General features: G+C 40.8%; 1 protein-coding gene across 1 annotated transcript in view; it reads left to right on the top strand.

Annotated features, from left to right (window-relative positions):
• Nucleotides 1–16,995, top strand: part of man2c1 (mannosidase, alpha, class 2C, member 1) — a 120,888-nt gene extending 103,893 nt beyond the window's left edge. Inside the window, exons 23-26 of the mRNA XM_060853843.1 lie at nt 7,474–7,553; nt 12,304–12,455; nt 12,833–12,936; nt 16,783–16,995. Coding sequence (XP_060709826.1) covers nt 7,474–7,553; nt 12,304–12,455; nt 12,833–12,936; nt 16,783–16,894 — 448 coding nt within the window. The 3' untranslated portion in view covers nt 16,895–16,995. The remainder of the gene's footprint in view (nt 1–7,473; nt 7,554–12,303; nt 12,456–12,832; nt 12,937–16,782) is intronic.
• The last annotated feature ends 3,795 nt before the right edge of the window (nt 16,996–20,790 follow it).

The raw sequence follows: 20,790 nt of genomic DNA on the forward strand, positions 1-20,790 counted from the left end.
CCTTTCCAACATTTGAGTACTTTAAACTCGTCCTGGTCTTCCCTATGTCTTTAACAAATTAAATAGTTTTAACAGAAATTGGATTAGTCTGCTGTCAGGGCTGCCTGCTCTATAAATCTCCATCAAACCACCTGTGTCCACACTGCTGGACAGTAAATGGTGCCTGTCTGAATAACTAAGACTCCTGAAGGTAGAAATCATTCTTGAAGCTTTCCTCTGAATCTTTTCCAAGTAAAGAGGTCTCGACATGATGGCCTGTAAAATCAGAGTTGAGATCTTTGTGAAACCATCCCCTGTGGTCAGTCCTGTCACAACCTCAGCACTTGATCCTGTGGTGCCTGCATCTGATTCAGATTTATTTTCACTTCCATTAGTCCATTTCCAAAGAAGCAAGAAATGAAAGCTGTCTCCATATTGTCTTGTCTAGTACCTGCATACAGTCTTTATTTCACCCATGAGACAGTCTCCATATCCTGTTACCAATCCTGGACTCATTGATTAACTGACGCAGAGGAGGCAGTGTCAGTGGCTTGACAAATCAAAAGACTTTGCCAGTGACCAGTTGTACCTGGTTTGTTGGTGTGTCAGAGAAAATGTGGACAAAGTTAAAAATCACACAACACCAGATAAAAATATATTTTTCATATAGCTATTTTTATTGAAAATTTAACATGTTTTTACAAGTTTACCAATAAAAAAAATCTAAGTATAAACATTGATATACAATTAAATCGTAAATAAATAATAACCAAAATCTATCAAACAGAAAAAAAGAGATAGCAAGAAAAAAAAAGACAAAACTCAACTAACTACTAATCTAACCTACAACTAACTAGAGTGTATGATTAAATCTCTTACATTATTCAAGAAAAGAAAAAAAAACCAATGGATAACACAGAAATTTAGTAAAGTACATGCTCGGAATGTGTTAACATTAGATTGTAACAAGACCCGTATTTGTGTGGGATTCCTCTCCCAAGGGGCCCTGGACCAGCCAGGTTCACCATCTCAATTAAATAAAAGTCCTTGTTAGAATGGTCGAAATATCTGTATTTGTGTAATTCAAGAAAACTTGCCATATTTTATGGAATAATTCAGTTTTTTGGTGCAGTTAGGGGAATATATTCCATGATTATTCTGTGTCAATTTGAAAGTCCAGGAGGGCCCTCAGCCACCCAGTTTACCAAAAGGAAGAGCGAATGGAAAATAATCTCTTCCCGTGCATAACCAGGGAGGGTAAGTTCGAAAAGCCCAAAAGGAGAGATACAGGGTCCATTCTAATTTCCGTTCCCAAGATTTCTGTCACAGCACTTGCTACTTTAGTCCAATATCTACGGATCTTATGACAGGTCTCCATAAGCAATATGCCAAGCGTGCCCAGCTCCATTTTACATTTGGGACACATTGGAGATGTTCCTGCCTTAAATTTTGCTAATCGGTCCGGTGCTTTATGGGCCCTGTGAAGTATCTTCAACTGAATGGCCTGAGTTCTGTTGCAGATGGAGATTTTTCTTGCATTTTCCCAATGCCATTCCACTTTCTATAGAGATTTCCAGCCTCAAACCTGTGTTTCAAGCAGATTGTCCATATCTCCCAATACTTCATCATGTAATAAATGATAAAGAGTGCTGACTGAAGGTGCCCCCATTGGACATAACACTCTACATTCTCTATCTGCTTTATAGAGACTATCTAACAGTGTAGTCTTCTTCTGTGTGTAATCTCGAATTTGGAAGAATCGAAAGAGGTCTCCATTAGGTAATCCAAATTTCTGATGCAGATGTTCAAAAGACACCCGGACCCCCTCTTCAAACAGATCCCCTAAACAGGAGATACCCCTGGATCTCCAGGATTTGAATGTGGCATCTGTAAGCCTCCACTATTGGAGTATAAGGGGATGTTTTATGTGAATTGCCCTTATTTTGCTGGATTATATTCCAAGCTTTAATTGTGTTTAGTATTATAGAGTTTTTATATTGATCCGTGATGATTTTCCTCTTGTCTGAAAATAAGAGGTTAATAAGTGGGCATTTTACTTGAGAAACCTTGACGTCCAGCCAGATTGATTGTGGGTCAGACAAGACCCAATTGGCTATGTAGCTTAATTGGGAACTTAACTGATATTTCCTAAAATCTGGAAAATCCAGACCTCCCCTTGCCTATGGAAGCTGTAGCTTCTTCAGCTTAATGAGTGGCTGTTTACGATTCCAGATGAAGGAAGCCAGCCAGCCATATAATTTACATAGTGCCAGCCTCGGCAGCATCACTGGGAGCATTCTCATAGGGTATAGGAAACCGGGCAGAACATTCATTTTAATTAGTGCTATTCTACCCAGCCAGGAAATTGGAAGGTCTCCCCATCGCTGGAGGCCCTGCCTTATCCTTTCCAGTAAATGCACAAAGTTAGCCTTGTATAACTGACCAAATACTGGGGTGATAAAAATGCCTAAATATAAGAAACCCTCCAGGGACAACCGAAAGGGAAAGTGGGATCCGTCCGATAGATGGGATATACTAGCCCATTGGCATAGCCTCCGATTTTGAAAAATTAATTTTATAGCCTGAAAATGCACTAAATGTATTAATAACTTGGATTAAGTGAGGCACGGACATCAGGGGATTACTGAGAATTAGGAGAACATCATCTGCATAAAGGGTAATTTTATGTTTATCTGTACCAATCCTCGGGGCCGTCATATTAGGGTCAGCCCGTATAGCTTCTGCTAGTGGCTCGATTATTAGCGTAAATAGCAATGGCGAGAGAGGATATCCCTGACGGCAGCCCCTACCCACACTGAAGCTATCCGAGCCTAATCATTGGTAATCACAACTGCTTTGGGATCATTATACAGTGTTGAGACCCATTTGGCAAACACCTTTTCAACACCAAACCTTTCCAATGTGTAAAACAGATATGACCATTCAACCCTGTCGAATGCCTTTTCTGTGTCTAATGAGACTATTACTCCTGGTATCTTTCCCTGATGGCAGGCTTGAATCACATTCCAAACCCTTCTAACATTATTGGATGATCTACGGCCCTTAATAAACCCCATCTTATCCTCCTTTATGATGTATGGCAATACCCTTTCTAGCCTCAATGCTAACGTTTTAGAAAGAATTTTAAAATCTACATTTAGCAAGGATATTGGTCTGTATGATGCACAACCTTCTGGGTCCTTTTCTTTTTTGAGAATAAGGGAGATATTCGCCTCTTTCAGTGAAGGTGGGAGACAGCCCTGACTATATGAGTAATTATACATGTCCATAAGTGGACCAGCCAATATTCCTGTAAATTCTTTATAGAATTCAGCTTGAAAGCCATCTGGGCCAGGTGCCTTACTGCTCTGAAATTGCCTGATTGTGTCAAATATTTCTTGGCTTGTTATGGGAGTATTCAGGACCGATACCTGTTCCGGAGTTAGATCCGGAAAGGTCAGGTTTTTAATAAATTACTGCATCCTCCTAGCTCTATCTTCGCAATCCTGCGATTTATGTAAATCAGAATAAAATTTTCTAAAGATTGCGTTAATCCTTTTATGATCATGAGTCAGAGTACCGCACTTTCCTTGATAGACGTGATAGTTTGAGGGGCTTTTTTTTCTTTGCGAGAAATGCTAAGTATTTACCAGGTTTATCGCCAAATTGTTTTGTTTTGCAAATAATAGTTCCCTCTTAGCCGTTTGGGTAAGCGTGGTGTTTAGAGCTGTCCTAAGGGCCGTAATCCTTTGTAATTTAATAATAGAAGGTCTATCATCGTATGCTGTTTCAGCTGCTTTTAAGCGAGCTTCGAGCAGACGCTGTTATTCTCCCTTTAATGTTTTCTGGATCGCTGACTATGAAATGATCAAACCTCGCGCGTAAGCTTTGATGGTCTCCCACATCATTGATGGGTTGCTAGCCGTACCTGAATTAATTTCCAAAAATGTTTTACATTCTTGAGAGAAGTACTTTACAAATTTACTATCTTTCATCAGGAAGAGGTCCATATGCCAATGCCAGGGGGATGTCTCACTGTTCCTCGCCTTGATTTCCATATATACAGCAGCGTGATCAGAAAATGCTATACTGCCTATTTTACAGGATGATATGGAATTTAAAAAATTGAGGGGGCAAAAACATATCAATTCTGGTTTGACATTTATGTGGATTGGAGTAAAAAGAAAAATCTCTGCCCTGTGGGTGAAGGCATCGCCACACATCTACTAATCCTAATTCTTTGTTCAAATCCACCAATTGTCTAGATTTGGGGGATACTCCTGCAGTACTCTTGGGCATCCTATCTATTTCCAGATCCATAATACAATTAAAGTCTCCCCCTATAATTGTATGACAAGCACCGAGAGCCATCAATTTGGAGAAGGCTTCCGTTATAAATTTAAAAGGATGTGCCGGGGGGCAATACAAATTTAAGATCCCATATTCCTCTCCATTTATAAGGGCTTTAATCAGAATATATCGTCCAGATTTGTCTTTTATCTGATTTAGGATTTTGAAAGGGAGATTCTTCCGAATAACAATGACTACTCCCCTACTTTTTGAGCGGAAGAAAGAAAAAAGGCCTGATCGAATTTCAAGTGTTCTTTATCCAATAAGCGTGTCTCCTGTAGGAGAGCTATATCAACCCTTTCTTTCTTGAGGTTTGATAATATTTTCTTCCTTCTGACTGGTGAATTACTCCCCTTGACATTCCAGGTGCACTATTTAATTGACTGATTAACCATAATCGTCCGGGCAAGTCAGAGACCCTCGGGAGGGGAAACCCTATCCAGAACATCCCGAGTATAGAGCATATAAAATTCACAAAAATAAAGGCTTTTAATACACTCACTTCAATATAATAAAAAACTATTTCTAAATTTTAAAAAAACGTATTTAAACAGAGATTTTCCCCCTTGTTCCCAGGGGGCATCACTTTATTTCCAAAAGCCCATCATATCCTCTCCCAATCAGTGCCCCACCCTTGACCCAGGCATCCCACGATAGGATAGAAAATTCAAATATACTACAAAGCTAGAGTTAACAGTGAGCACCCTACCACCCCACCCCCCCCTCCCACTGACACCAACACCTGGATATATTTGGTAATGTTAATACCATGTATGAACATATACAACTATGAAATTACAGTCTCAACAAATAATAATTAAATGTAATAATACAAAATAACGGGAAAACAGCCCCGCTCTTAAAGACAGAGATAAAATAGGATAAGGTAACCACCTCCCCCCACCAACATTAACTAGACCCCCTAGCCTATATATTTATATATAAAAACAGGGAGAAAATTGCTAAGTGAAGAACAAATAAAAATGCCCCTCTCCCCACCCCCTGGAGATGATATTAAACAGTAAGGTAATGAAAGGAAAAGAAAGGGGGTAAACCGGGGTGGGGGAGAGGGCAAAATAACATCATTCATCACTCGAATTAACTCTTACAATTTATCTGAGAGAGTCCAAAAGTTCCTTGGCCTTCTCTGGCGATCCGAAGTTGTATACGGACCCTTCATGGCTAAAGCGTAGTGTCGCTGGGTAGTGCAAGGAATACTGGATGTTTAAGTCCCTTAAACGCTTCCTCACTTCGGTCAAACGCTTTCCTCTTTCGGACCATAGCATCATCTTGAATCCTTTATAAATCATGGCTTGGGGATCTTTCCCAAGATTTCTGGAAGCTTCTAAAAGCATCTGCCTCTCCTTATAGCTCTCGAGGTTGTCGATGTGATTCTCTAAGATCCGGACTCGCTGTTTGAGAGTCCGGAGTTGACCCACAGCCGATTCTGCTATGTTCTTGGAGGTTGCGGCCTTTAGCTCTGCCCCTCCGACTTGGCGCTCGATTTCCTCGATGTCTCGGTCGTGCTTTTGCAGCGCGACCGAGAGTAAATTCCATCTGCTCCAGGACTCTTCGATGAAAGCGCTGATCTTCACGTCAAGTTTGGAAATTATTTCCATGAGGCTCACCACCGTAGGTAAGTCCCCCAGGGTGGCTGTGGACCCTCTACTGCAGCTGGGGAGGGTAGGGAGGGGGCTCCTACCTGCTGAGAACTGTGGGCTCCTTTCCCATTAGTCATTTTTACAAGAGACTAGACTGTTTAAATTTATTGCTGAAAAATGTGTTGCTGGAAAAGCGCAGCAGGTCAGGCAGCATCCAAGGAGCAGGAGAATCGACATTTCGGGCATAAGCCCTTCTTCAGGAATTCCTCATTCCTAAAGAAGAGCTTATGCCCGAAACGTCGATTCTTCTGCTCCTTGGATGCTGCCTGACCTGCTGCGCTTTTCCAGCAACACATTTTTCAGCTCTGATCTCCAGCATCTGCAGTCCTTACTTTCTACCTGTTTAACTTTAGTACAGAGTAACTAATTACATTCAGTAAAAAAAACTATTTTAAATGATGTGGTAAGTATGAAGGCGGGTGGCCCATTTTGTCCAAGACTTGGGAGGAGCACTATAGACTCAAACTTGCTGGGTCTCCGCCATCTTGGATCTCCAAAGTATAATTTTTTAACTTTGTCCACCCCAGTCCAATACTGGCGCCTCCGCATCAGAGAGAATGTGGGCACTGTATTTTGTATCATTGATTGTTATGCCAAGCAGCTGAATGGCATCAGGAGCCACCACTACAGCACTAGACAACATTGTCTATAAATAAGTAAAAAGAATTGAAATCGGCGATTGTTAGCCTAATGCATGATTAAGATAGGTGTTGAAAATTCTTTCACACTATGATTCACACAATAAGTTTCTTCTGAAGTACTGTTCAAGGATTCAACAAAATGAAGCATTATATAAAAGCAAATATTATGTGTCCGGTGTGGGGTGATGGGTTTGTTCTCATTATCGGTGTGAGGTGGTACTCTTTATCTGCCCTGTGCCTGTACAGGCTAATGGCATCTGCTCTGAATCTGTTTGGAATGATGGTATCTGCTCTCTGTCTGCACATCCTGATGGTATCCACTCTGTATCTGTATAGTATGATGGATCTGTTTTGTATTTGTGCAGAGTGATGGAATCTGTTCTGTTTCTGCATGAGGTGATAGTATTTTATCTATTTATACGGGGTTCTAGTTCTCTGTATGTGTCTGGGGTGACAGTATCTGCTCTGTGTCTTTACTGGATAAAGGTATCTGATCTGTGACTGTATGGGCTGATAGTATCTGCTCTGTTTCTGTACAGGGTGATGTTATCTTCTCTGTATAACATGGTAGATCTGCTCTAGCTGTACTGGATGATGGTATCTCCTCTGTAATTGTACAGTGATGGAATCAGCATTGCATTTATAGAAGTTGTTTTAGACATCTGATGTCAGCAGAGGTGTGGGAAAGTAGATAGACGGCTTCAGATATCAAACCTAGATTCAGACACTACAAATGGTATGTTCAGTGTTTGAAATGTGTATGCTTCTGCAGTTAATTATTGAGAATGTCCAGTGACTTTCCAATTCACCAGCCGCCTTCATGATTTTGTCTTTATTTACAGCTTGCGAGCTCCCAAAGCACCAGATGCCACGGCTGATATGGACCATCATCAGTTCACTTATGCCATCATGCCCCATGCAGGTAAATAAGTTGATGTGGTCTCAGTTCTTTCACCGGTGAATATACAGATATTATTACAGTATTTGCTGCCTGTATCTCCATTTTCGCAGTAGAGCAGTGAGTTGCACAGAGTGCCATGTGAAAATGTTTGTACTTGGGATATTGTCTTAGCTCTCAGAAACATCAAAATAATTCATGACAAATGATGAATTAATGTGAATTGTAATGAATGTAACAGGCTAATATTTTCTCTGACAAGGCCACCTTTGGCAATCCAATACTGAAGGGCCATCCTAGGCAATTCTGTAATGGGACTTGATCCCACAACTTCTACATTTGGAAGGTTGGAGCTGATGAAGCAGGCAACAGAGGCTCTGCATGTTTGCCTTCCATCTTTCACACTATAAATCTGAGCTCAGTCCTTAACCCTGCTGCTCGCATGCTTTACCTTGGTCTTCCGTGATTATTTTAACTCCTGGCTAAGCAGAGCCTCACTTTAAAAATTCTCATCCTTGTTTTCAAATCCTTCTATTGTGTAATAATCTCCTGTGTTGCAACTCATCATCTATGACAGCACCTTCCAAACTCATAAGCACTTCCCTCTAAAAGGACAGAACAGCATATGTATGGAGACACCAACACCTGCAAGTTCCCGTCAGAGTCACACATCATCCTGATATTGAAATATATTACTTTATCTTGTTATGAAGGTGTAGAAGTATCCTGTACCTTTTAAGAGAGTTAAAAAGCTAGCAGGACTACCTGACCGTACTAAGTGTTTTGAGCAAGATACAATGTAATCTTTTGGTTCAGCAGTTATAATAGCTGGTTGCTTGGAGACAAAAACAAATTTGAATGCGGCGAATCCGTTTAAATTATACCCCACTCCAATCCAGTTTGAATTTAGTATATCAATGATATTAAAAGCCAATGACACAATCTGATGCTTTGAGGTATAAGACTGGGAGAAGTTGAATAGTTGAGAGAGAACTGCCAAGCCATCAACATATGCAGACTGCCCACAGAATAGCTCTCTTAAAGGTACCTTTATCGTCAGTGATTTGTGAAATAGAAATTCCTAGGAAGAAGAAAAGAAGACAGAGAAAGATATAAAGAGAAGATTTGTCAGCTGGCTGGTTTTGAAATTTGAATATTTGATAAATCTTTATCAGGAGTTTTATCAGTCTAGTGTTGTGGAAGGGGAAGGTAAAAGATAGGTTAGAGAAAGGTGTCGTAAATAGTTGTTAGGGAGGGAGACTATCTCTGTTATACTTTAAGAAATAAAGTTGTTAATTTTTACTTTAAATAGTGACATTTGGGATAGATCTTGGCCTCTCGAATTTTCACAGATTTCAATGATGCTCCCTGGGTCATAACAAGCTTCACCGCTTAAATCTCCCCCCGAACAGCACTGTGGGTATACCTACATCCCAAGGATTGTAATGATTCAGGATGGTAGCTCACCCGCATATTTCCAGGATAATTAGTGATGGGCAGTAAATGTTAGCTCAGTGACACCCACAGCCCCGAATGAATTAAAACAAAACCATTCAAGATATTTTAACAAAAAAACCCAAAGAACTGTGGATCCTGGAAATCTGAAACTAACACAGAAATTGCTGGAAAAACTCAGAGGAGGTGGCAGCATCTGTGGGAAGAAAGCAGAATTAACATTTTGGGTACAGTGACCATTCTTCAGTTCCTCACTTCAGAGTTCTGAAGAAATGTCTTTGGACGTGAAAGATCAACTCTGCTTTCTGTTCACAGATGCTCCCAGGTTTGCTGACTTTTTCCAGCAATTTCTGTTTTTAATGAGTTCTTCCAATTCTGGACACTTGTATTTCCCAGTTTTTATTCACTGCATGATTGGCTGCCATGCCTTCAGCCATCTAGATTATAAGTCCTGACTGTCTTCCCTCCGTACTCCAGCCTCTTTTTCCTCCTATGACATGCTCTTTAGGTAGCTCAGTGTCACACTGTAACTGTGACAGACATTTACTCTTGTAACTTTAATCTTGTCCTTCCTGATTTGTCTGCAGCCTTTAACATATCTTCCTCCTCCAGTGCCTGTCCACTGTCTTCCAGCTGAGTGAAACTGCTCTTATGTGGTTCCATTCTTACCTACCTAACCATAGACAAGCAATGGCTCCTACTGGTGACCCTGAGGATTAGTCTCTGCTTCATCTTCATACTGCCTGTTGTGACATCATCTGAAAGCACAAAACTGGTCTTCCTACATCTGCTGATGATTCCCAGCTCTATCTCACTGCCATCTCTCTTAAGTCCTCCACTGTTGCTAAGTTATCGGATTGCTTACCCAGCGTTCAGTACTGGATGAACAGAAATTGCTTCCACTTGAATATTGAGCAAAAAACATTAAGAAGGCAAATAAAAGTGAGTGAGCAGAAACCTTGGCAGATGGATTATAATGGGGGAAAATGTAAGATTATGCATTTTGTGCCAATGGAGAAAGATGCAGCAGAGAAGGATTTAGATGTCCTTGTACATGAAACACAAACTCAGCATCCGAGTTCAGTAGGTAACAGGTGGCAAATGGACTATTGATCTTTTTAGTGATTATTCATTGGAATTCAGAAGAATGAGAGAAGACATTTGATGTGGTAGATTTGGACAGGTGGTTTCCCCTTGTGGAAGAGTCTAGCACCAGAGGCTATACTCACAGAGTAAGAGATCACCTTTAGGAAAGAGATGAAGAGGATTTTTTTCTCAGAAGGTAGTGAATCTGAGGGATTCTTTATGACAGAGTGCTGTTGAGTACATTCAAGGCTAAGATAGACAGGTTTGTAATCAGTAAGGGCAGCAAGGGTTATAGGGAAAAAGCAGCAAAGTGGAGTTGAGGATTATATCGTCCATGATCATATTGAATTATGGAGCAGACGCAATAGACTGAATACCTCAGTATTATGGCCTCATAACCTTGAGGTCACATTGACCTTTTAAAGAGTTTCCAATCGCAGGTGTGTGCCCTAACTGAGATCACCTATTTCCAGTTTTGTAACATTGCTCTTCTCGGCTCAAATCTGCTGAAACCCATCATTTATGTCTTTACAACATAGAACATAGAAAAATACAGCACAGTACAGGCCCTTCGGCCCTCGATGTTGCACCGATCCAAACCCACCTAACCTACACTAGCCCACTTTCCTCCATATGCCTATCCATTTGTTACCCTTAGATGTGACTATTCCAATGTTAGTTGGTCTTCCATATTCTACTGCCTGTAACCGGGGACATCCAAAATCCTGTTGCCCATTTCCTAAATTGCGGCAAGTCTTAGCACCACTGACCTACATCGGCTTCAAGTCAAGCTTGTTTTTAGAATTCTCATTGTTGCTTTTAAAGCCTTCATGATCTCCCCCTTCCTGTGTATGCAATTTCCATAACCCTCAAACTCTTTGCTTGATTTAAATTCTGAAAGATCGCTGATTTTAATTGCTGCATCATTGGCAGACATAGTTCCCGTTGCCTAAGTCACTGCATTCTGAAATTCTCTCCCTCACTTTCCTCGTTTAAACAGTCTGTAAAACCTTCCTGTTTGACCAAGCCTTTCATCATCTAATCTGTCATCTACTTGTATGGTCCAGTGTTATATTGTTTTGTGAAGCTCTTGTAAACTGCCTTGGGGTGTTTTACTACCTCCAAATCATAAAATATCACATCAAATTGTTATTACAATTTCTGACAGTCTTTTAAATATACATGCAAAGTGACACCTCCATTAAATTTCACACTTTCACATACTCAGTTTGCTCTTCTGTTGAGTTTACCTTTTGGGTGTATATATGGTTAGACTGGAGGGATGATGTTGGCTTGGAATAGTTTGTTATCACTCATGTCATAAATACAGTTGTTGGATTTTCTGTCCATCCCAACTCATTGTACACCCGTCCTGATACGGGCAGACCGGAGAAATGGGTAAGTAAAAGCAAACTACCGTGGGTTTGGGAGATCGGAAATAAAAACAGTAAGTGCTGGAGAAACTCAGCAGGGCTGGTCACATCTATGGAGAGAGAAACATTTTGACTCTGGTTTGTAGGGTAATCACACTTTGGCAGTGCAGACACATATCATGTAACAGCACCTAAAACATTGTCCATGTAAGCAGCCTGTAAGATATACCAAGCTGTAGCTGATGGGTGGTAGACTGTACACTGGTCTGTACCTGGGAGTATGTGAATCTGCCTGCTGATACCTAATGAAACTTAGTTGCCCCTGTAGTAGTGCAAACTACATTCTGGGGAACTGGATCTCTTGTGGCAACTGTGTTTACCAGATCTTGTGTAGAAGTAGGGCAAGAAGGGCTAGGGTACTGGCTCAGGGATGAGTTTATGATATTGTGACACACAATATGAAACTATGAGAAAGTGAGGACTGCAGATGGTGGAGCCCAGAGTTGACAGTGTGATGCTGGAAAAGCACAGCCGGTCATGCAGCATCCGAGGAGCAGGAGAGTCGACGTTTCAGGCATAAGCCATTTCCTAATGAAGGGCTTATGCCCAAAACATTGGTTCTCCTGCTCCTTGGATGCTGCCTGGCCTACTGTGCTTTCAGCATTACACTCTTGACAGTATATGAAACTGCAGAACATTTGTGCTTTTGTCGAAATCTGTGACTCTTTGCAAACATCAGTCCTGTACTAACCAGGAGTTAATTATTCTGACCCTGCATGACTGATTTGAGTTTTGGGATGCCTGATGGTGATTTTGACCTGGCTGAGAACATGGTGGTGTCTGTTTGATTTCCCCAACAGGTTCTTTCCAAGAGGCCAATGTGATTCAGTTTGCTTACAACATTAACTACCCATTACATATTGTGCCTGCTGAACCCAGTGTCAGTGCTTCCAGTTTCTGGAGTGCTTTCTCCATCCAGTCTCCCGCTGTCGTTCTGGAAACTATTAAACAGGTAAATATTGGAAAAGGACTAGCTGATCATGTTTTTTAAAAATAATTCAGTAATGACATTGTAGTGTACAAGTTACTGTAAAATAATCTTCAAATGTGGCATAGATTCGAAACCAAAGTGTTGTGTTTACTTCATTGCCCTAACAGCTTCTTTCAGCTTGTTAAGTGATTGTGGTTTGAGCTGTAAACTTCATGAATTTTGTCAGTGTTACTATGTGGTGGGAACACACTTTGGGGGATTAAATAGATTTTTTTAACCCGGTAAGTGAGAAGATCTGTAGGTGAAATACAGTGGGCACACCCACACAATGGATGCTTTAACCCAGTGAGGGAAATGAATAGTTTGTACACTGAACCATGGATGTTTCTCCCCACTAGGCAGAAGACAGACAGAATGCTTTGGTAGCTCGGCTGTATGAGTCACATGGCAGCACCGTGGTCACATGGTTGCATACTTCACTGCCCGTTAAACAAGCAATCTGGTAAGTGGCTCTCCCAGTGCTCATGAGTCTAGTGTGTGACTGTTGTACTTTCAAGATTTTGTTGCAGACACTCATTAGCAATGCAGGTAGTTATTCTATAACGCAATAGTTACATTCTTGTGCAACACCATATGATAGAAAATCGCACTTAGAAACAGTACTCAAAGTATTGGCAATGTAATCGTGTTATAGCCAACACACATTTTAAAAGATCGCTATTTAGAAACAGTGTCCCCAATTCGTCGCTCATGTTACAGTGAATTCATGTTAACGAAGCACGTGTTACAGCACATAGTGTCCTACAGCAGGGAAGACAGGCTCTTCAGCCCAAACTGGTCCATGCTGACCAAAATGTCCATCCATGCTAATGCCATTTCCCTGCACTTGGCCCATATCCTTCTAAACCTTTCCTATCCTTGAATTTGTCCAAATGCCTTTTAAATGTTGTTAATGTACCTCACCTCACCACTTCTGCTGGCAGCTCATTCCATAGTTTACCACTCTGTGTAAAAAGGTTGCCCCTCAGGTTTCCCTGTTATTCTTTCCCTCCTAACCTTAAACTGATTCCCTCTAATCTTCGATTCCCCAATTTTGGGAAAAAGACTGAGTGCATTCACCCTATCCCTACCATTCACCATATATATGATCTTATATATTTCTATTAGATTCCCCCCCACCCCGCTCTCCCCCAACCCTTGAGTCCTGGCAACATCCTCGTAAATTTCTTCTGCACTCTTTCCAGTTTAATAAGATCCTTCCTATAGCAAGGTGACCAAAAGTGAGTACAATACTCCAAGTGCGGACTCACCAATGTCCTGTACAAATGCAATGTAGCTTCCCAACGTCTATACTCAGTGCCTTGACTGATGAAGATCAGTGTGCCAGAAGTTTTCTTCACTGTCCTGTCTACCTGTGACTCCACTTTCAGAGAACTGTCCGTCTGAACTTCAAGGTCTCTCTGTTCCACTATACTCACTAAGGCCCTAACATTCACCAAGGAGCTCCTTTGTTGATTTGACTTGCCAAAATTCAAGACCTCACACTTATCTATATTAACCTCCATTTGCCATTTCTCTGCCCACTTCCTCAGCTGATCATGGTCCTGCTGCAATTTCTGGTAGCCTTCCTCACTGTGCATGACATCCCGACTCCTGTACTCGGTGCCTCTTTTAGTGTCATCAGCAACCTTACTAATCATGCCTTGTACCTTCTCATCCAAATCATTGATATAGATAACAAACAGCAATGGGCCTAGCACCGACCCCTGAGGGACACTACTAATCACTGCAGCCCTTCTTGAATGAGGGTATAACATTTGCTACTCTCCAGTCTTCCTGTGGTTAACAATGATGCAAAATTGTCAGCCAGGGCCCCCGCAATTTCTTCTCTAGCCTCTTGCAATGTTCTTGGATCTATCTGGATTTGTATATCTTCATTTAATAAAGGGCCTTTTGTGACCTCAGGACATTCCAAAGCACTTTGCAGCCCCGGAAGCACGTTTGGTTGAAGTGTTGTTGCTAATGTAACATGGGACATGTAGCAGCCAGTTTCGGCAAAGCAAGCTCCCGCAAACATGGCCACGGGTGAGGTGCTGGAACAGTGGAGGTTGGTTAATGGTGTACCATTATTTAAGAAAGGCCTGCAAGGAAAAGCCAGCGCCCAAAGACTAGTGATCCTAATGTCAGTGGTGGGTAATATGTTGGAGGAGATTCTGAGAAACAAGATCTACGTGCATTTGGAAAGGCCAGCATGACTTTGTGTGGGGGAAATTGTGTCTCACAAATTTGAGTTTTTTTGAGAAGGTGAACCTAAAAGATAGAAGAAGACAGAGCAGTAGGCGTTATGCACATGGACTTTAGCAAGGCCTTCAGCATGGTAGACTGATTAGTAAGGTTAGATCATATGGAGTCCAGAGAGTGTTTGTCAGTTAGATACAAAATTGGCTTGCTGGTAGGAGATAGAGGGTTGTTGTTCAGAGTGGATGTCTGTGACCAGTGGTGTGCCACAAGGATTAACGCTAGGTCCACTGCTTGTCACTTATATAAACGATTTGGATGAGAAAATAAGAGGCATGCGTATGTGGATGACACCAAACTTGGTGGTATAATGAAAAAAAGTATCTAAGAGTACAACAGGATCTTAATGAAATAGGCCGAAGAATGACAGTTGGAGTTTAATACAGATATATACGAGGTAATCAGAGTAAGACTTACACAGTTAATGGTAGGACCCTGGGGAATGATCAGATGCATACTTCATTGAAAGTGGTGTCACAGAGAGACAGGGTGGTGAAGGAGGTGTTTGGCACACTTGCCTTCACTGGTCAGAGCACTGAGTACAGGAGTTGGGATGTCCTTTTATGGCTGTACAAGACCACATTTGGAATATTACGTGCAGTTCTGGTTGCCTTGCTATCGGAAGGATATACAGAGGCTGGAGAGGTTGAGTTCTTTTTTTCCCTCTGAGTGTGAAGGGTGACATTAGTGAGGTTTGTAAAATCATGAGGGGCACGGTAGTTAGTGTTTTCTCCAGGATAGGGGAATCCCAAACCAGAGGGCATAGATTTAAGGTGAGGGCAAAAGATTTAAAAGAGATCGAAGGGGCAACACATAGAGGGAAACATATTTGGAATGAGCTGCCAGAGGAAGTGGTAGAGGCGAGTACAATTAAACATTTAAAATACATTTGGATTAGTACATGGATAGGAAAGGTTTAGCCGGATATGGGATTAGTTCAGTTTAGGACACCTGAACAATGTGGAAGCTGGACCAAAGGGTCTGTTGCTGTGCTGCGTGACTCTACAACAGCAGGTTTTAGATTCTGAGTAGGTAAGAATCACACAACATCAGGTTGTGGTCTATCAGGTTTATTTGGAAGCACTAGCTTTTGGAATGCTGCTCCTTCATCAGATGGTTGTGGAATCTAAGATCATAGGACACAGAATTTAGAGCAAAAGTGATGTAACTGAAATTATACATCGAAAATGACCAGGATTGTTTGTTAAGTCTCTCATTTTTTAGAATGTGTAAATTTGTACTTGCAGAATGACATTTTATTTTGCTCAAAAACTACATGAATCCATGTAAGTTTCTGTAAATCCCTTTTCTTAGATTAGAATCAGTCTGAACATTGGGTCACAGACAATCTCACACAGAGTACCTCACACCTTCAGTGCAGTATCTGGGTCAACATGGCACCTATTGTTAAATTTCACTTGAGAATGTAATTTAAAGAAAGTTCTGCAATTTACATATGAAAGAATTGAAACCAACATACCCATTCTAAAAGTTGAAAGGCTTAACACATCAATCCAGGTCTTTTTCAATATATAGTTGCAGTTACATCACACTGTAAATTTTTGCTATAAATTCTGTGTCCTATGATCTTAGACTCCACAACCACCTGATGAAGGAGCGACGCTCCGAAAGCTAGTGCTTCCAATTAAACCTGTTGGATTATAACCTGGCGTTGTGTGATTTTTAACTTTATACACCCCAGTCTAACACTGGCACCTCCAAATCATAAGAATAGAATATGTTTGTTATACTAAATGAATTTGTTTTGTTTTGACCATCTACCAGACTATAGAATATTCTAATCAAACAGCATGGTATATTAGCATCCTGTCAGCCAGACTAAGCACGTAACTGCAACCAGTTCAGATTGATATAGTGAAAAAAAGTTTACAAATTCATAATTCTCACCTTTATTCTTATGCAGTTAATGCAACTGACCCTGCATTTTAATTCCAAACCTGTCATTATTAATGAATGTGCTGCTTACTCCATGGGCTCCCCTTGCTGTCTGATAACTGAAGACTGAACGGTTATTTCTGCTGTCTTGCAGGTGTGATCTCCTGGAACAACCCATGACAACCAAGCCTCTCTCCATCACTGACTTTCAGATCCAGCTTTCCTTCACTCCATTCCAGATCCGTTCCCTACTGCTCACCTTCTGAGCTATCCTTGTCAAAACTGGGCCTCGTACATGATTGCTATTAATAAGTTTCTTTTTAAATTATCATTGAAATAGTTCCTAAATACAACACAATCAAGCATACTGTAGCAAATGAAGTGTGTTATTTAATGAAATTACCAACACAAAACACTACTGAATTAAAAGGTATTTCTTGATCATTCCTTACACTGTTTACACTAGAGTGCGAGTTGCTAGTTTTCACATATGACTGTAGGTAGAATGTTAGGGTCTCAGCAGTAACAACACAGATATTATACAGCAGTTTTGACATCGTAAATTGGATCAAGTTGTTGTCAAAACCTAGTGAGAGACTCAGAAGGGTGAACAAAACGTTGTTCTAAGGTGAACTTTAAGCAGTATTTTGATGAAGAAATTTAGAAAGGGAATGATAGAGTGTAGGGCCTGAAGGCACAGAGTATCTGACATAAAACACCAGAATGGGTGAAGCACATCGGCTTGTGGAGCATTGTAGAAGGTTGCAGAGACAGGGAGAGACTTTAATAGCAGAATGGAAATGTTAAATTCATGGCCAGCAGACCTGGGAGTGAGATATGACTGGGACTGATGAGAGTTAAAATATGGGAAGCCAAGTTTTATGTAAATTTACGGAGGGTATAAAATGGAAGACTGGCCAGGGGAATGTTGCAAGAGTCCAGTCTGCGCTTAGCAATCAACCAGTATGTGGATTTCAGCAGCAGTTGAGTGTTTGTTGCTGGAAAAGCACAGCAGGTCAGGCAGCATCCGAGGAGCAGGAAAATCAACATTTTGGGCCGGAGCACTTCATCAGGAATGGTGAAGGGCTCTAACCTGATTTTTCGATTCTCCTGTTCCTCAGAAGTTGCCTGACCTGCTGTGCTTTTCCAACAACACACACTCGACTCCGATCTCCAGCAGCTGCAGTCTTCACTGTCTCCTAAGATTTTAGCAGCAGACAGGCTGGGGTAGAGATGGATGATAAGGCACAATCCATAAACTGTTCCTTTATTTTAGCTGTTGACCACATCTCAATGATCAGAGCAAATACATGGGAAATACTTTCTATTAGAAAATATTTGTACAATTCACCAGGCCGGGACAAAAGTCTGCCATCAAGAGACTTCCCTCCAGTTTGTTAAAACATACACATGGCAAACTGGTTTCTAAAGATCTATTTAAAGTCAGTAAATGTTCAGAATGATTAATGGAATAAACATTTTTTTGTAATTATGCAAAATGAATGAGTAAATACAATCTTGATTTTTGGCAAAGTGTATAGAGAATGCATCAGCAATTCCCAATCTCAAGGAGACGTCATGGTGCACTTAATCTGCTCGAGATTTGTAATTTGCACTTGATTCACAAATATATTTAGGTACACTGATCAAATATGTCTGTACGGTGAGGGAAAACAAGTCATTTTAGCCTCCTAGTTGGAATATATTGAGTCACAGAACCTGTTTCACACGAGCTAGGGGAATATCAGAAGATAACTCAACAAAGCAGAAAAAAAAGTGGAAGAAAATTGATGTGTTCTGAAAAATCCAACTTATTCCATGCAACAGACTGTGTTATCATTGAGATTAATCAGGTCAATCCCAATCACTGACTGTTTGTTGGAATTAACAAATTACTAAATTGGGCAGTGTACTACATGAAGTAAAAGGCTTCTCTGCCCTAGGCCTAGGTAAAAGGAATAAATTTAACTGCTGGTATGTTATTTCCCCGATTTACATTTAGCTTGTACAGTTAGTGCTGCAACCAGCCAGAGATATGGAAATCAATGCAGGAAAACAAGGTTTGATACAGCATAAATAAGGTTAACAGCAAAGGTCTTTTCCCAAGGTGGATGTGTTCAAAACCACAAGCTGTATTTTTAAGGGCAGAGGAGAAAGATTTAGTAGGGATCTGTGGGGCAACTTTTTCACACAGAGGGTGGTTTGTGTGTGGAATGAACTGCCAGAGGAAGTGGTGGATGCACTTACAACATTTAAAACATTTGGATAGATGTATGAATAGGAAAGGTTTGGAGGGATAAGAGCCTAACTCAGGCAGGTGGGATTAGTTCAGTTCGGGAAACCTGGTCAGCACAGATAAATTGGACCAAAGGGTCTGTTTCTGTGCTGTATGACTCTTTGGTCCATTCCTGCCATTTCTTTCCTGAAGTAAATGTTGATTTGACTGGGGTTTTACAAACTAGTTATTACTTCTGCTAAATTGGAGAGATGGCAAACCACTTCATGTAGCCTGCATGTTAGTGGTGTACAATACAGTGTCACATAAACATTGCATGGTTGTCAATGTGGCGACACTGCAGTTGTTTCCATTTCATTGTACAGATTACTGCAAAGAAAACAACCTGAAATTTCAAAGACTGCTGTGAGCTGGCCAAGTTCCATTAGGGAAGTTCCAACTCACTTTTTAAAAAGTCAAAGTATAATGTAAAATAATTTTTATCCAGAGAGGCCACATTAGCTGCCAGACACTTTACCAGATTTAGATAAGTACACACAAACACGTAGACTTGATGTTTGGTTTTACTGCTACCATGGCTAACTGCAGCAATCATTGCTCCTTTACAAACGAAGTCAGGGGCACATCTTCAGGCATTAAAGGATTTATGAAACAAGTTACTCAAAGCCAATGGAAGAACTTTTGGAATACACCATTTCTTTAAGGTAATGAAACATAACAGCCTCTTTGACAACACTCATATGCTCCACTTAATTGGTATAAATGAAAGCTCAGGAAACAACAGCATAAGAAGAATTATGATTGTCAGAAATCCCAAGTGCCCTGTGTCATGGGTGATGGATGCCCCTAAACCACAAATAGCAAACAGGAGCATAACAAAAACAGACAACTGTCCATCAACAAGTGATGGAAGTGATGGGGCATGAAGTAAAGCCATAGATAACATTTATAAATAAGTTTGTGAATAAAAGATATACACACAAAACAAGCCAGATTGAGATATCTAAAAAACAAAGGATTAGTGGTTTAAACAGTGGGGGAACATTTACAGTACAAGCCGAGTTGCCATAAAATGCAACAGGTTAAAGATGTACTCTCTCCAATTAATTACAAGTGCTTAAAGTTGACCAAATGCCTCGACTATAAACCAGTGTTACTCTGACAGCCAGCCTTTGCAGGTTTGTTCAGTGGGTAAATGATAGTAAACTGGTGGGGCCGATTTGTTACTAAACACAGGCTGTAGTGAATAGGTGCAATAGATCCTGATATGGGTCAATTTGGGTGGAAATAAGGAATGGCAAGTGAAAGTCATCACATTTGGGGGTTGGGGCTTTCCTCCGGATGCTCCAATTTTCTCCCACAGTCCAAAGATGTGCAGGTGAGGTGAACTGGCTATGCTAATTTGCCCATTGTGTTGAGGGGTGTGTAGACAAGGTGCATTAGTCAGGGGTAAAGGTAGAGTAATAGGGCAGGGAATGGGTCTGGTGGGATACTCTTCAGAGGGTCAGTGTGGACTTGGTGGGCCAAAGGGCATGGTTCCACACATAGGGATTCTATGATATAATAAAATGTGAAGTAGGATTGATAAGCAACCTCATATCAGTATCCTCAACTTAAATGTGGACAATTAGACATATGAAGAAAGAGTCGCCTAAAGCCAACTGTGAAATTAGAGGACGGTCAGTGGAAAAACAATGCAGACCTTTAATGAAATGTTCATATGGTCAGCAAAAATTATGGTCAAAAAGGATCTGATGAGAAGGATGGTTAAGGAGAGTAACAAGTGCATACAAAGTGATGGAAATCAGTGGTAGGCCAGAAGATTGGGAATTTATTTTTTAGGAACCAGTAGTGAATAACTAAAAAGATTAACTAAACACTGAAATTGATTAGGAAAGTAAATTGGCAAGAAATATGAAAATAAAT

The sequence above is a fragment of the Hemiscyllium ocellatum genome, chromosome 42 (assembly GCF_020745735.1).
Source record: "Hemiscyllium ocellatum isolate sHemOce1 chromosome 42, sHemOce1.pat.X.cur, whole genome shotgun sequence".
NCBI lineage: Eukaryota > Metazoa > Chordata > Chondrichthyes > Orectolobiformes > Hemiscylliidae > Hemiscyllium > Hemiscyllium ocellatum.